At 41.4% G+C, this 15,032-nt stretch overlaps 1 protein-coding gene and 1 pseudogene across 14 annotated transcripts in view; one reads left to right on the top strand and one right to left on the bottom strand.

The window, feature by feature from the left end:
- CCDC18 (coiled-coil domain containing 18) overlaps positions 1–15,032 on the top strand; it is a 139,320-nt gene that overhangs the window by 26,482 nt on the left and 97,806 nt on the right. For 12 of the 14 annotated variants that reach the window (XM_008264871.5, XM_070078029.2, XM_051857478.3 and 9 more), the window contains 3 exons: positions 145–241; positions 6,844–6,965; positions 11,191–11,482. In XM_008264871.5, the coding sequence (XP_008263093.3) occupies positions 145–241; positions 6,844–6,965; positions 11,191–11,482 (511 nt within the window). The remainder of the gene's footprint in view (positions 1–144; positions 242–6,843; positions 6,966–11,190; positions 11,483–15,032) is intronic. The other 2 variants (XM_089300320.1, XM_089300319.1) reach the window with 1 other exon arrangement.
- On the bottom strand, positions 14,427–14,606 carry LOC127493768 (U2 spliceosomal RNA; annotated as a pseudogene).

The following is a 15,032-nucleotide window of genomic DNA, read 5'->3' as shown; positions in this document are numbered from 1 at the left end:
TTTAAACCTAATACTCTTTTTTTAGCACAAAAATATGCTTCTCTCTAATTATTCTTTGTAACTAAATAAAGATTAGTTTGGAACTTAATTGTTCAACTGCCGAGCATTTGTCACTGCTATTCATCATCTGCTTTTAACCTTTAGAGCTGAACGACAGAGGAATGAAGCACTCAACAATGCTGAGGAGCTGAGTAAAGCTTTCCAACAGTATAAGGAAAAAGTGGCCGAAAAACTGGAGAAGGTAAAAGACAGTTTTGTAAATTCAGTGTTTTGTGTTCCTGTTTATATTCTAAAACTAAAGGTAAAAATAAAATGTTTGTTTGTAGGCAAAAAGAGTAATTTTATGCTTTCATTCATAATAAAATCCTTAAAGAATTTATAAATATTAGTAAAGGATGGGGTTCATCAGTCTTTTTATTATCAGCAGAAACTGTATTATTCAAGGAGGGAAAAGAGAAATAAGAGAGGAACAAAATATAGAAAGATGGGATTGGTGAACAGATTTAGAGCTAGACAAATAGAAACAGGAAATTCATTTCCATCACCTCAACGAAAATGGAGAAAGAGTTAGATTACAAAGACATCAACTGGTTTTCCTCAACCTGCTACCCAGTGAGGGACTACATTTGCTTCTCAGAGTGAAGATTCCTTTAACTGATTCCATATAGGAATATAGTGACTTTTTTACATTCATTTAATATCTTTAGGTAATACCATGTGATAATAAAACCTGCCTGAATAAAGGACACAAATTGGATGTTCAGCTACTGATCTCAGAAGAGAGGTCTGGTAAAGAGATACTGGTATCAGAGACTTCATCTTGTGACAATAATTAAAGCACCTTTGCTTTATGAGTCTGTTCAAAAAAAGAGAAGGACAGAGGAAAGAATGTTGAAGGAGAAGTGTAGAAGAAGAAGATTCAGAGTGTAGATAATGACAGGATGTTCACTTACTAAACAGTTACTGAGTTCCTTTTACATGCCAAGTTCTGTGCTAGACTGTAGGAGATTTAGTGGTATGGGGGTCAGTGTTGTGGCAGCAGCAGGTTAAGCTGTTGCTTGCAATTGCAGCATCTCTTATTGGAGTGCTGGTTTGTGTCCTGGCTGCTCTGCTTCCAATCCAACTCCTTGCTAATGAATCTGGGAAAACAGCAGAAGATGGTCTGAATGCGTGGGCCCCTGTCACTTGGTAGACCCAGATGAAGTTCCTGGCTCCTGACTTCAAGCTGGCCCAGCGCCAGGCACTGTCTCCATTTTGGGAGATGGAAGTGGATGGAAGATCTATGTGTGTGTGTGTGTGTATCTCCCTCTTTATCTGTACTCTTTCAAATGAAATAAATACATAAATAAAAAACAATTTAGCAATAAATAGCATGATTCTTACTCTGAAGAGCTCACAGTTGGCAGCAGCACTGGTGTAGTGGGTTAAGCCATTGCCTGCGATGCCAGCATCCCATAGTTGCACCTGTTCAATTCCTGGATGCTCTACTTCTGATCTAGCTCACTAATAATGTACCTGGGAAGGCAGCACAAGATGGCACAAGTGCTTGAGCCCCTCCACCCAGAAGAAGCTCTTGGCTCCAGTCTGGCCTGGCTCCAGCTGTTATGGCCATTTGGGGAGTGAACCAGTGATTACAAGATCACTCTCTCTGTCCCTCTCTTTCTGAAACTCTGCCTTCCTTCCTTCCTTCCTTTCTTTCTTTCTCTCTCTCTCTCTCTCTCTCTTTCTATCTATCTATCTATCTATCTATCTATCTATTTATTTATTTATTTTTCTTTTTTGACAGGCAGAGTTACAGAGAGAGAGACAGAGAGAAAGGTCTTCCTTCCATTGGTTCACCCCCTAAATGGCTGCTACGGCTGGTGCACTGTGGCCAGTGCACCACGCCGATCCAAAGCCAGGAGCCAGGTGCTTCCTCCTGGTCTCCCATGTGGGTGCAGCGCCCAAACACTTGGGCCATCCTCCACTGCCTTCCTGGGCCACAGCAGAGAGCTGGACTGGAAGAGGAGCAACTGGGACAGAATCCGGCGCCCCAACCAGGACTAGAACCCGGGGTGCCGGCACTGCAGGCGGAGGATTAGCCAAGTGAGCTGCACCGGCCTGTAACTCTGCCTTTCAAATAGAGTGAAATGAGAAGAGCTCACAGTTAACAAGTATGTAATCAGTAATTTCAGTATTTTAGAGTAAAAAATATAATAAAAATAAGTGATCAGTATTGTAGAGTGTCATGATAGGATGTTTAATAAACTCTGAAGAGGAAATCCTTGATCTGCTACCATATTGCAAAGATGTTGGTATACTCTTGAATAGTATTAATCAGAAGAAATGATCAAATGAAGCTCAGTCTCATATCGTTGTGAAGATATATTTTTTTTTCCTTTTTTTTTAATTTATTTAATGAATATAAGTTTCCAAAGTACGAATAATGGATTACAATGGCTTCCCCCCCATACCGTCCCTCCCACCCACAACCCTCCCCTTTCCCACTCCCTCTCCCCTTCCATTCACATCAAGATTCATTTTCGATTATCTTAATATACAGAAGATCAGCTTAGTATACATTAAGTAAGGATTTCAAGAGTTTGCTCCCACACAGAAACATAAAGTGAAAAATAATAGATGATTTTTTTTAATGATGATGAAATCAGATCAGACCTATTGTCATGTTTAATCCCAGTGAGAGTCAAGTTGGGAGTTGATAGTTTCTTTTCTTTTTTTTTCTTTTTTTTTTTTTTTTTACAGAGGATCAGTTTAGTATGCATTAAGTAAAGATTTCAACAGTTTACACCCCCATAGAAACACAAAGTGAAATATATTGTTTGAGTGTTGTGAAGATATATTGAGAGTGAAGAAACAAGTCCAGGATCCTCTGAGATACCAGGCAAGAGATATTGAAGATGATGAGTCTGAGGAGACAGACATGAGGGATGTTAAAGCTGGAGAATCAATGGGATCTAATGACCTCCTGAATATATTAGAAACAGGTTGTTTGAGAGAGAAAAGTATAGCGTCTTTAGGTTGCTGGTTTGAGTGACTGGTGGAAGGTTGCATCATGCATCTATATGGATAGTTTGGGAAATAAAGACAATGCATTCTACTTTGGAAGTGTCTGTAAGGAAATCCAGATGTTGGCTTCTAGGAGGCAATTGTATCCACAGGTTTGCTTGCAGACATTGAAATCTGTACTAGAGCTGCAGATCTAAGAGTTGACAGTATTTAAGTGGTACAAGCCTTGGAATTGGCAGAGAAGTTTTATATAGAGTGAGAAGAAGATAAAAGATACCTGTGAGAAACCCTGGGAGAAAATTATAGAACAGATAGAATAGCTTTTGGGCCTGCGCCATGGCTCACTTGGTTAATCCTCTGCCTGCGGCGCCGGCATCCCATATGGGCGCTGGGTTCTAGTCCCAGTTGCTCTTCTTCCAGTCCAGCTCTCTGCTGTGGTCCAGGAAGGCAGTGGAGGATGGCCGAAGTCCTTGGGCCCTGCACCTACATGGGAGACCAGGAGGAAGCACCTGGCTCCTGGCTTCGGATCGACGCAGCGCGCTGGCCATAGCAGCCATTTGAGGGGTGAACCAATGGAAGGAAGACCTTTCTTTCTGTCTCTCTCTCTCAGTGTCTAACTCTGCCTGTCAAATAATAATAATAATAAAAAAATAGCTTTTGAAATATATTGAGAAGTCAAGAAAGTTATAGGATTAGGAGAGTATGATTAAAAAAAACAGGGCAATAATCCGGCGCCGCGGCTCACTAGGCTAATCCTCTGCCTTGCAGCGCCGGCACACCGGGTTCTAGTCCCGGTCAGGGCGCCGGATTCTGTCCCGGTTGCCCCTCTTCCAGGCCAGCTCTCTGCTGTGGCCCGGGAGTGCAGTGGAGGATGGCCCAAGTGCTTGGGTCCTGCATCTGCATGGGAGACCAGGAAAAGCACCTGGCTCCTGCCATCAGATCTGCGCGGTGTGCTGGCCGCAGCGGCCATTGGAGGGTGAACCAACGGCAAAAGAAAGACCTTTCTCTCTGTCTCTCTCTCACACTGTCCACTCTGCCTGTCAAAAAACAAACAAACAAACAAACAAACAAAAAAACCAGGGCGATAGAGAAGTTTTAAAAAGATTGTGGTGGCAGTCTTTAGTGACAGTTGCTGCAGGTTGGTCAAGGAAGTTGAGATGAATCGGGAGGCATTGGATATTTCATAGAGAACAACTTTCTTAATGCAATATGAACAGAAGATACAAGCTCTGAAATGGGAGAAATGGTAAGAGAAGCAGTAGAGATAAATATAAATGAGGTGAAGAGGAAGAAAGTTGAACCAGGGAATGGAAGAATAGAAAGAAGCTTGGTTAAATAGAAGGGGTTTTAGAACCAGGATATCATGAGTATATTAGTAGGTTTGAAGGACAGGAGCTATTTTGTGGGTTAAAGGGGGAGGGGTGGGAGTGAGGTGGGGATCTGAAGATGCTGGAATTAACTGGGGATGGAAGGATTTGAAGGATATACAAGGGGTCCAAGAGCAGAAGTGATTTTTTTTTTTTAAATGAAGTAATGACATTTCTTTCCTTTAAGGGAAAAAAGTAGGCAAAAATAGAGAAAGGTTTAGGTGGAAGGATGAATGAAAATTGAAGGATGTTTTCATTTAAATGTCTTTTGTTTTAGAAGTGAAGATGTTGCTAAAATGATTTTTATAGCAGGGCTGGTGCTGTGGCGTAGTGGGTTAATGCCCTTTCCTGAAGTGCCGGCATCCCTTATGGGTGCTGGTTCAAGACCCGGCTGCTTCACTTCCAATCCAGCTCTCTACTATGGCCTGGGAAAGCAGTAGAAGATGGCCCAAGTGCTTGGGCTGCTGCACCCGCATGGGAGACCTGGATGAAGCTCCTGGCTCCTGGCTTCGGATCAGCGCAGCTCTGGCTGTTGTGGCCATCTGGGGTGTGAACCATCGGGTGGAAGACCTCTCTCTATATCTCTCTCTGCCTCTCCTCTCTCTGTGCAACTCTGACTTTCAAATAAATAAATAAATCTTTAAAAAAATGATTTTTATAGCAAGAGGGTGATGAGAGGAATTTGGAAGACATGGCATAAGTGCTTCTGTTCACATAATTGAAATCAGGAAAAGTCAAGAAAATAGCTAAAGTTTTCAAAGAGAAGATATACAAAAGGTAAGAGCAGGGTAAAAAAAAATGACCATTAATAAAAGGAAGTGAAGAAAATAAGCTGGAGTCAAGTACGGTCGTGCCCTGCACAGTGATGTTTTAAGTCGATAACAGACACATACACACATGTAAGATGATGGTCCTATAATGTTATATTGTCTGGTAACTTCATAACCATCTTAGTTTGTCTAAATGTTCTCCATGATGTTCCCACATTGGTGAAATCACCTAAAAACATCCTTTTCAGAATATATTCATGTTAAGTGATGCATTACTGTGTAAAATTATCATGATAGCTAAAGAATGAACAGTTAGAGTTATCAACCATATTATATACTAAATCAAGGGGAAAGACAGTTTGGCATTCCTTTTTAGTTACTGTAAATACTACTTATTGTAAAATGTTAGATACTGAATTTTTTGATTGATTAATTGATTTGAAAGGCAGAATTGCAGAGGGGGGGGGGGAGAGACAGAGATCTTCTGTTCACTTATTCACTCCCCAAATGGCTATAATGGTCAGGACTGGGCCAAGGTGAAACCAGGAGTCTGGAACTCCATCCAGTTCTCCATGGGTGCAGGGACTCAAGCACTTGGGTTATCTTCTGCTACTTTCCCAGGCACATTTATAGGGAGCTGTATCAGAAGTGGAGCAGCCAAGACTAGAACTGGTGCCCATGTGGCATGCCAGCATCACAGGCAGTGGCTTTACCCACTGTACCACAGTGCCAGCCCCAGATACTGAAATCATAGGAGTGAATTAATCAAAGAGATCTGTATTTTGAAGATTCCTGTTGGAATGGAATATATTAGAAAAGATTTTTTTAAAAGTTTAGAGTACTTGGTGGGTTGAATATCTTGGAGAGAGGGAAGACCATGGAGAAACAAGGGTAGAATACTTTCCTTAACAATTATCAATTTCAGGCTGGGATTAGAATCCTATAATTAGGTGGATATAACAAAGGAAGCAGGGCAGATATGCCTAATCCTCCACTCTGGGCACTCCAGCCTTGGTGCTCGACTTTAATCTGTTTTACGTTTATGGCTATGATTTCAGAAGGTGTATGTTATGACTAAAATTTAAAAATTACCTTTCTTATTTATTTTTTCTTTTTTGGGGGGAAATATTTATTTATTTGAAAGGCAGTTACAGAGAGGCAGAGACAGAGATCTTCAATCCTCTGGTTCACTCCCTAAATGGTTGCAATAGCCAGTGTTAGGCCAAGCTGAAACACTATTGGGGTCTCCTACTTGGGTGTCCATCTTCCATTGCTTTCCCAGCTGCATTAGCAGGGAGCTGGATCAGAAGTGGAGCAGCCGGGACATGAGTCAGCACCCATCTGGAACACTGCACTGAAAGCAGGCTTTAGTAGCTTGGATGCAGCCATTTCTGCATTAGTTGCTTGCTTTGTCTACTTGGGGCCAGAGCCTTTTTCTTTGAAATGGCAGCACTTTTGTCCTTAACAGCTTTAGAGACTGTTAAGAATTTCTGGACTGGTAGTATCGTCTTCCTCCCTATTTTAGTGCCCAGGAGCTTCACTTTGCTTCTTTTCACTATAAAGCTGGGGACTTAAACCCATGAAATATTCAGGCCACTCTCCTGCTTAGTTCTGAAATCATAACTTATATTTTTAGTTTGAAGCAATTACAACCTATGACAATATTAGTATATCTATTTAAAAACAAATTACTGTTTTAGGTTCAAGCTGAAGAAGAAATATTAGAGAAAAATCTAATTAACTGTGAAAAAGAAAATAAAAGGCTACTAGAAAAATGTGGTTTATATAAAAGTGAACTTGAACTTCTGAAAGAGAAATTAAGGTAGAGTATCTTGTGGAGAGGGATTTTTGTGTAAAAATGAAAAATTGAGCATTTTCAACTATAATATTTTATGTATTATAATTGTGGAATTTCATTATATAGAAGGATAGGCTTCATGACTAAAATTATTTCTTAGGTATAAAAGATAGTTTTTTTAAAAACAGATTTTAATGAGTTCATCTCTAAAGTTGTAATTGTAAATATAATTAATGTGTTAGCACTAATTTATAGAGTAATACTAATCAGCATATTAGCATACATTTAGAGTGAAGTAACTCAGATGTAGTATCTTTTTTTAAAAAAGATTTATTTATTTATTTGAAAGGCAGAGTTACAGAGAGAGAAGGGCAGAGAGAAAAAGAGATCTTCCGTCTGCTGGTTTACTCCCCAAATGGTTGCAATGGTCAGGGCTGGGCCAGGTTGAAGCCAGGAGCCAGGGGCTTGTTCCAGGTCTCCAACGTACTTGGGCCATCTTGTGCTGCTTTCCCAGGCACAGTAGCAGGGAGCTGGATTGGAAGTGAAGCAGCTGGGACTTGAACCAGTGCCCATATGGGATGCTGGCACTGCAGGTGGAGGCTTAACCTTCTACACCACAGTACTGGCCCCAGATGTAATATTATTATAGTACAGCCATATTAACCGGTAAAATATTTGGATGTATAATGTTGAATGCTGAAGTAAAAAAAGAGTTCTTCAAATTGTGAATAATCACCTATTCCAACCTTCTCACTTCTTAAGTGAAAAAACAGAGGCCTAGAGTGCAACCATTATTTGTACAGGGTCAGAAAGAAACTCAAGGATGAGAATTAAGGTTTTCTAACTCCCATACTGTCTTTAGCATGGTGCATTGTCCTCCCAAATCTGATACCCATCAACTTTCAGAGGTTAATGCTAATTAGTCCTTATTACCTCAGACTATCCATTTAAAAAGGAGGTGGAAAGGAATCAAAAAAACTGGTCTAACTTTAATATAATTTCCTTAAGACAGTACCTTTACTGTTTTTTTTTTTTTTTTTGACAGGCAGAGTTAGACAGAGATAGAGAGACAGAGAGAAAGGTCTTCCTTCCTTAGGTTCACCCCCCAAATGGCTGCTATGGCCAGCACTGTGCCGATCTGAAGCCAGGAGCCAGGTGCTTCTCCTGGTCTCCCATGTGGGTGCAGGGCCCAAGCATTTGGGCCATCCTCCACTGCCCTCCCGGGCCACAGCAGAGAGCTGGACTGGAAGAGGAGCAACCGGGACAGAATCCGGCACCCCGACCGGGACTAGAACCCGAAGTGCTGGCGCCACAGGTGGAGGATTAGGCTAGTGAGCTGTGGCGCCGGCCTTTTTTTTTTTTTTTTTTAAGATTTTATTTATTTATTTGAGAGGTAGAGTTACAGACAGTGAGAGGGAGAGACAGAGAGAAAGGTCTTCCATCTGTGGGATCACTCCCTAAATGGCCTCAATGGCCTGAGCTGTGCCGATTCAAAGCCAGGAGCCAGGTGCTTCTTCCTGGTGTCCCATGTGGGTACACGGGCCTAAGGACTTGGGCCATCCTCTACTGGCATCCCAGGCCACAGCAGAGAGCTGGACTGGAGCAGCTGGGACTAGAACCAGCGCTGTAGGCGGAGGATTAACCTAGTGCGCCACAGCGCCGGCCCTGTGTTTTTTTTTTTGTTTGTTTGTTTTTTTTTAAGAAAAAGTTACTGTGAGAGGTAGAGATAGAGAAAGAGAGATGTCTTCCATCTGCTGGTTCACTCCCCAAATGACTGTGATGGCTGGAGCTGAGCCAGTTCAAAGCCAAGAGCCAGGAGCATTTTCCAGGTCTCCCACATTGAGTGCAGGGGCCTAGGAATTTGGGCCATCTCCTACTGCTTTCCCAGGCACACTGGCAGGGAGCTGGATTGGAAGTGGAGCAACTGGGACTCTAACTGGTGCTCATATGGAATACTGGTGCTGCAGGCCAGGGCTTTAACCTACTGTGCCACAGTGCCAGTCCCTACATTTAGTTTTTTTGCTAAGGTGAAGAGGGTAGGTAGTTTTTATAATAATTGCCTTAGGTAACTAAAGTATTTCCAAAATTTGATGTTATCAAATCAGAGACACTTTGAAAAAGAAAAACGCTTCTAATTATACTATGGTACAGTGCTTTATCACTAATTTTTTATTTTTTGTTTTATGAAAGAATTCTTTTTATTTAGTCATGATTTCTTATATCATATATGACTTTTGTATGAAAAGGAAAATTTAAGTGACATAGATTAGTTAAAATATTCCTAAAACTTTATGTTCAGAGTCTGACCCTTCAAAAATGTCCAAGGTTTTCTACACATTATCTGTGTCATCAAGAATGTGCTGGGGCTGATACTGTGGCACAGTGGGTTAAGCCACTGCCTGAGACATTGATATCCCATGTGGGTGCTGGTTGGAGTCGCGGCTGCTCAATATCTGATCCAGCTCCCTGCTAATGTGCCTGGGAAAGCATCAGAGTGCTTCCACCCCTGCTGCCCACAGGGAAGAGCCAGATGATACTCCTGGATTCAGCTTGGCCCAGCCCTGGCTGTTGCAGCCTTTTAGAGAGTGAACCAGGGGATGGAAGATCTCTCTTTTTCACTCCTTCTCTCTGTAACTGATTTTTTAATGAATAAATCTTCATTTAAAAAACACAAAACTTTGTCTATGAAACTTAAAAAAAAACAAAACACGAGTGCTAATGTAGTATTTAAAAGAATTCTTCTGTGGGGCTGCTAGAATTGTGGCATAGCGGGTAAAGCTGCCTCCTGCTGTAGCACCACCATCTCATATGAGCACTGGTTCGAGTCCCGGCTGCTCCACTTCCAATCTGGCTTTCTGTTAATGTGCCTGGGAAGGCAGTGGAGGATGGTGCATGGGCCTGCATGGAGTTCTAGGCTCCTGCCCTCAACCTCAGCCACTGTGGCCCATTGGGAAGTGAACCTGCAGATGGCAGACCCTGTCTGTCTCTGTAACTCTATCTTTCAAAATAAATAGATCTTTAAAAAGAAACAAAGATTTCTTCTAAGAACTAAGCATCCTTGATGCTGGTTCCTTAAGCTGGCTTTGCAATTATGTAGAGCCAATTTACTTTGACTCTTACTTCAGAAATCCTGCTATATATGGCTTACTTACCACTGATTCTAGTCTTCCTCATAGCCCTTTAATTCTATGGGCTTAAAGTTCTCTTTATCTCTTGGTTTTTCTTCCTATTTACACAAACCTATTCTCCTAGTTTTGCCATGGATTCTTTTGATGTTTACATATACATTTGGATAAAGAAACTACATTGCAGTTGCTACTTGGTTCTTATAAAGAACTATTAAGTATAATTTCAGAGATGTAAAAATGTGAAAAAATGAAATATAGTAACAGTTGTAAACATAAAATTATTTTAATGTTTGATATATATATGTATGGATATATTAAGAATATTATTGCCTGTTAATATGTTAATGGTAGATTAGAGTTTAACTTTTAAAATTGAAGTTCATGCTTTTTTCTTACACTATCCAAAAGTTCTGGGTCAGTGCTGTGGCACAACAGGTTAAGCTACCTCCTACAGTGCTGGTATCCCATATTAGCTCTGGTTTCAAGTTCCAGCTGCTTCACTTCAGATCCAGCTCCCTGCTAATGTGTCTGGGAAAGTAGCACAAGATGGCCCAAATACTTGGGCCCCTGCACCCACCTGAGAGACCTAGAAGAAACTCCTAGAAGAAACTCCTAGCTCCTGGTTTCAGCTTGGCTTAGCCCTGGCTATTGTAGCCATTTGGGGAGTGAACCAGTGGATGGAAGATCTTCTGTTTCTCTGTCTCTCCCTCTCTCTCTCTCTCTCTGTAACTCTGCCTTTCAAATAAATAAATTTATTTTTTGGAAAAAAAAAAAACAGTGTTTCTTGATATTGCAAAATGCTATATTGGGAATTTTGGAGTTAGAGTCTTGTTTTACACATTTAAAAAAGGAGCATAAATGCTTTTAAGATAGTAGAACTGTCCTGCCCTACCATTTACTGTGAGATACTGACCAATTTTATGTCCTGCTTTTCCTTGATAAACAAGGAATAATACTAAAGTCAACTACCGAAAGTTTAGGCGCCTAGCAAGCAGAAAGTAATAATTATGAACAAGTATTATTTCAGAGTTTGGCTTTTGAAAATGTTTAAAATGAAGTTAACTAAATATGATTATGGAAAGTGAATACACATTTTCATTTTTTATGCTTTTTCTTTATAGGCAGTTGAAAGAAGACAATAACAACGGGAAAGAAAAATTAAGAGTTATGGCAGTGAAGAATTCAGAAGTCATGGCACAATTAACTGAATCAAGACAAAATGTTCTAAAGCTAGAGAGTGAACTAGAGGACAAAGATGAAATACTTAGAGAAAAATTTTCTCTAATGAATGAAAACCGAGAATTAAAGGTCCGCATTGCAACACAGAATGAGCGACTGGATTTGTGTCAGCAGGAAATTGAAAGTTCAAGGGTAGAACTGAGAAGTTTAGAAAAAATGATATCCCAGTTGCCAGTAAGTATGTGTGAAAAGAAGTGGGCCATACATGGTTATATATTAGAAAAGAAAAATTTGACTGGTGCCGTGGCTCAATAGGCTAATCCTCCGCCTGCGGAGTTCTAGTCCCAGTTGGGGCGCCGGTTCTGTCCTGGTTGCTCCTCTTCCAGTCCAGCTCTCTGCTGTGGCCCGGGAAGGCAGTGGAGGATGGCCCAAGTCTTGGGTCCTGCACCCGCATGGGAGACCAGGAGGAAGCACCTGGCTCCTGGCTTTGGATCAGCACAGCACGCTGGCCGCAATGTGCTGGCCGTAATGTGCTGGCTTTAGCAGTCACTTCGGGGGGGGGGGGGGGGTGAACCAACGGAAAAAAGGGAAGACCTTTCAGACCTTTCTTTCTGTCTCTCTCTCACTGCTGACTCTGCCTGTCCAAAAAAAAAAAAAAAAAATTAACTTTTATTTAATGAATATAAATTTCCAAAGTATAGCTTATGGATTACCCTGCAACCTTCCCCTTTCCCACTCCCTCTCCCCTTCCATTCACATCAAGATTCATTTTCGATTCTCTTTATATACAGAAGATCAGTTTAGCATACATTAAGTAAAGATTTCAACAGTTTGCTCCCACACAGAAACATAAAGTGAAAAATACTGTTTGAGTACTAGTTATAGCATTAAATCTCAATGTACAGCACACTAAGGCCAAAGATCCTACATGGGGAGTAAGTGCACAGTGACTCCTATTGTTGACTTAATAAATTGACACTCTTGTTTATGGCCTCAGTAATCACCCTAGGCTCTTGTCATGAGCTGCCAAGGCTATGGAAGCCCCCTGAGTTCACCAACTCTGATCATATTTAGACAAGGCCATGGTCAAAGTGGAAGTTCTCTCCTCCCTTCAGAGAAAGGTACCTCCTTCTTTGATGACCCGTTCTTTCCACTGGGATCTCACTTGTGGAGATCTTTTATTTAGTTTTTTTTTTTTTTTTCCCCCAGAGTGTCTTGGCTTTCCATGCCTGAAATACTCTCATGGGCTTTTCAGCTGGATCCGCATGCCTTAAGGGCTGATTCTGAGGCCAGAGTGCTGTTTAGGACATCTGCCATTCTATGGGTCTGCTGTGTATCCCGCTTCCCATGTTGGATCGTTCTCTCCCTTTTTTATTCTATCAGCTAGTATTTGCAGACACTATTCTTGTTTATGTGATCCCTTTAGTTCTTAGTCCTATCATTATGATCAATTGTGAACAGAAATTGATCACTGGGACTAGTGAGATGGCATTGGTACATGCCACCTTGATGGGATTGAATTGGAATCCCCTGGTATGTTTCTAACTCTACCGTTTGAGGTAAGTCAGCTTGAGTATGTCCCGAATTGCACATCTCTTCCCTCTCTTATTCCCACTCTTATATTTAACAGCGATCACTTTTCAGTTAAGTTTCAGCACTTAAGAAGAATTGTGTATTGATTACAGTATTCAACCAATAGTATTAAGTAGAACAAACAAAAAAAAATACTAAGAGGGATAACATATTAAGTTGCTCATCAACAGTCAGGGTGAGGGCTGATCAAGTCACCATTTCTCATAGTGTTCATTTCACTTTAACAGGTTTCCTTTTTTGGTGCTCAGTTAGTTGTCACCTATCAGGGAGAACAAGTGGTATTTGTCCCTTTGGGATTGGCTTATTTCACTCAGCATAATGTTTTCCAAATTCCTAACAGGGATCACTAGAAAAGAAAAATTTTACTGAAGCTTTCTTATAAGAGTCCATAGTTCTGTTCTTTTTTTTTTTTTTTAATATTTATTTGTGTATTTGAAAGTAAGAGTTACACAGAGTGAGGAAGAGACAGAGAGAGAGAGAGAGAGATCTTGCATTCACTGGTTTACTCTCTAGCTGGCCTTAACAGCCAAGGCTGGGCCAGGCCAAAGCCAGAGCCATGAGCTTCATGTGGGTTCTCACATGGTTGGCAGGGGCTCAAATACTTGGGCCATCTTCTGCTTTCCCCAGGCTATTAGAGGGAGCTGGATAGGTAGTGTGGCAGCTGGGACAGGCACTGGTGCCCATGTTGGATGCTGGTGTCAAGGGGCAGCTTACTCACTATGCCACAATGCCAGCCCCTGTCATTGTTTTTTTAGCTTCTACTTTTTTCTTACTTCTTTATACTTCAGTCACCAGTTTCTTCTCTAGCTAATCCTTTTTTTTTTCCCCACGTACTTTTCTACCATACTGTCCTTTCTCAGCCATTCAGATGCCATCTATTAAGAATGGCACAGGGGGCCGGCCCTGTGGCACAGCGGATTAAAGCCCTGGCCTGAAGCGTCAGCATCCCATATGGGCGCTGGTTCTAGTACTGGCTGCTCCTCTTCCGATCCAGCTCTCTGCTATGGCCTGGGATAGCAGTAGAAGATGGCCCAAGTGCTTGGGCCCCTGTACCCGCATGGGAGACCTGGAGGAAGCTCCTGGCTCCTGGCTCCTGGCTTCAGATTGGCACAGCTGCGGCAGTTTGGCTGTTGCGGCCATCTGGGGAGTAAACCATCAGATGGAAGACCTCTCTCTCTCTCTGCCTCTTCTCCCTCTGTGTAGCTCTGATTTTCAAATAAATAAATACATCTTAAAAAAAAAAAAAAGAATGGCACAGGGGCTAATGTTGTAGCATAGAATGCAGTGCTGGCATCCTGTATGGGCACTGATTGGAGTCCCAGCTGCTCTACTTCTGATCCAGCTCTCTACTAATGGCCTGGGAGGGCAGCAGAAGATGGCCCAAGTCCTTGGGCCCCTGTACCCACATGAGACACCTGGCAGAAACTCTTGGCTCCTGGCTTTGGTCTGACCCACCCTGGGATGTTGCAGCCATCTGGGAAATAAAGATCTCTCTCTCTCTGCCTTCTCTCTCTGGTGGTGGCTTTACCCGCTACGCCACAGTGCTGACCCCCCCCCCCAATCATTTTATTTACACAAAAACAGCAACATGTCATTTTATTGGCAAAGAAATGTTGCCCAAAAAAGTAAATAACTTGCCAAATTAGCAAGTAGGAGAATTTACATTAGAACGTGATTCTTAGTTCTTAGCCCTCTGCCATGTCTGCTTTCCTTTAGTGCTGATTATTTACTACACTTGATCTTAGCCAAAAGGCCGAGAAGCAATAATGCTGATTATTTACTTAGGTTTTTAAATATCTGTTTGCTTTGAGATTGGAAAGTATATGCAAATAGCATTAAATTGACTATTTAAGCTTGTATCAAGAATTGTTTGATATATGATTCTTTAGAATGGATGTGTGTATGTTTGATACAGTGTTTCATGCAGTGCTAAGAATAATATGGTGAATTTTTTTCCTTTTTACAAAGTGTTGATTTAGGTATCATTCAAAGATAGGAAACTTACCTTGCTCCTTTTCACAATTATTTTTTAAAAATTCTGTATTATTTAGTCACACAGAAAAGTACAGACCAATATAGCATAGCATTCACAAAAAATGGGACATGTTATCATTTCAACTTCAGGGTTTTTTTTTTTTTTTTTTTTTTTGACAGGCAGAGTGGACAGTGAGAGAGAGAGACAGAGAGAAAG

The sequence above is a fragment of the Oryctolagus cuniculus genome, chromosome 7 (assembly GCF_051225735.1).
Source record: "Oryctolagus cuniculus isolate XC-2025 breed Fujian yellow rabbit chromosome 7, ASM5122573v1, whole genome shotgun sequence".
Classification (NCBI taxonomy): domain Eukaryota; kingdom Metazoa; phylum Chordata; class Mammalia; order Lagomorpha; family Leporidae; genus Oryctolagus; species Oryctolagus cuniculus.
The sequence above is the reverse complement of the archived record's forward strand: the minus strand, read 5'-3'. Positions and strand labels throughout refer to the sequence as shown.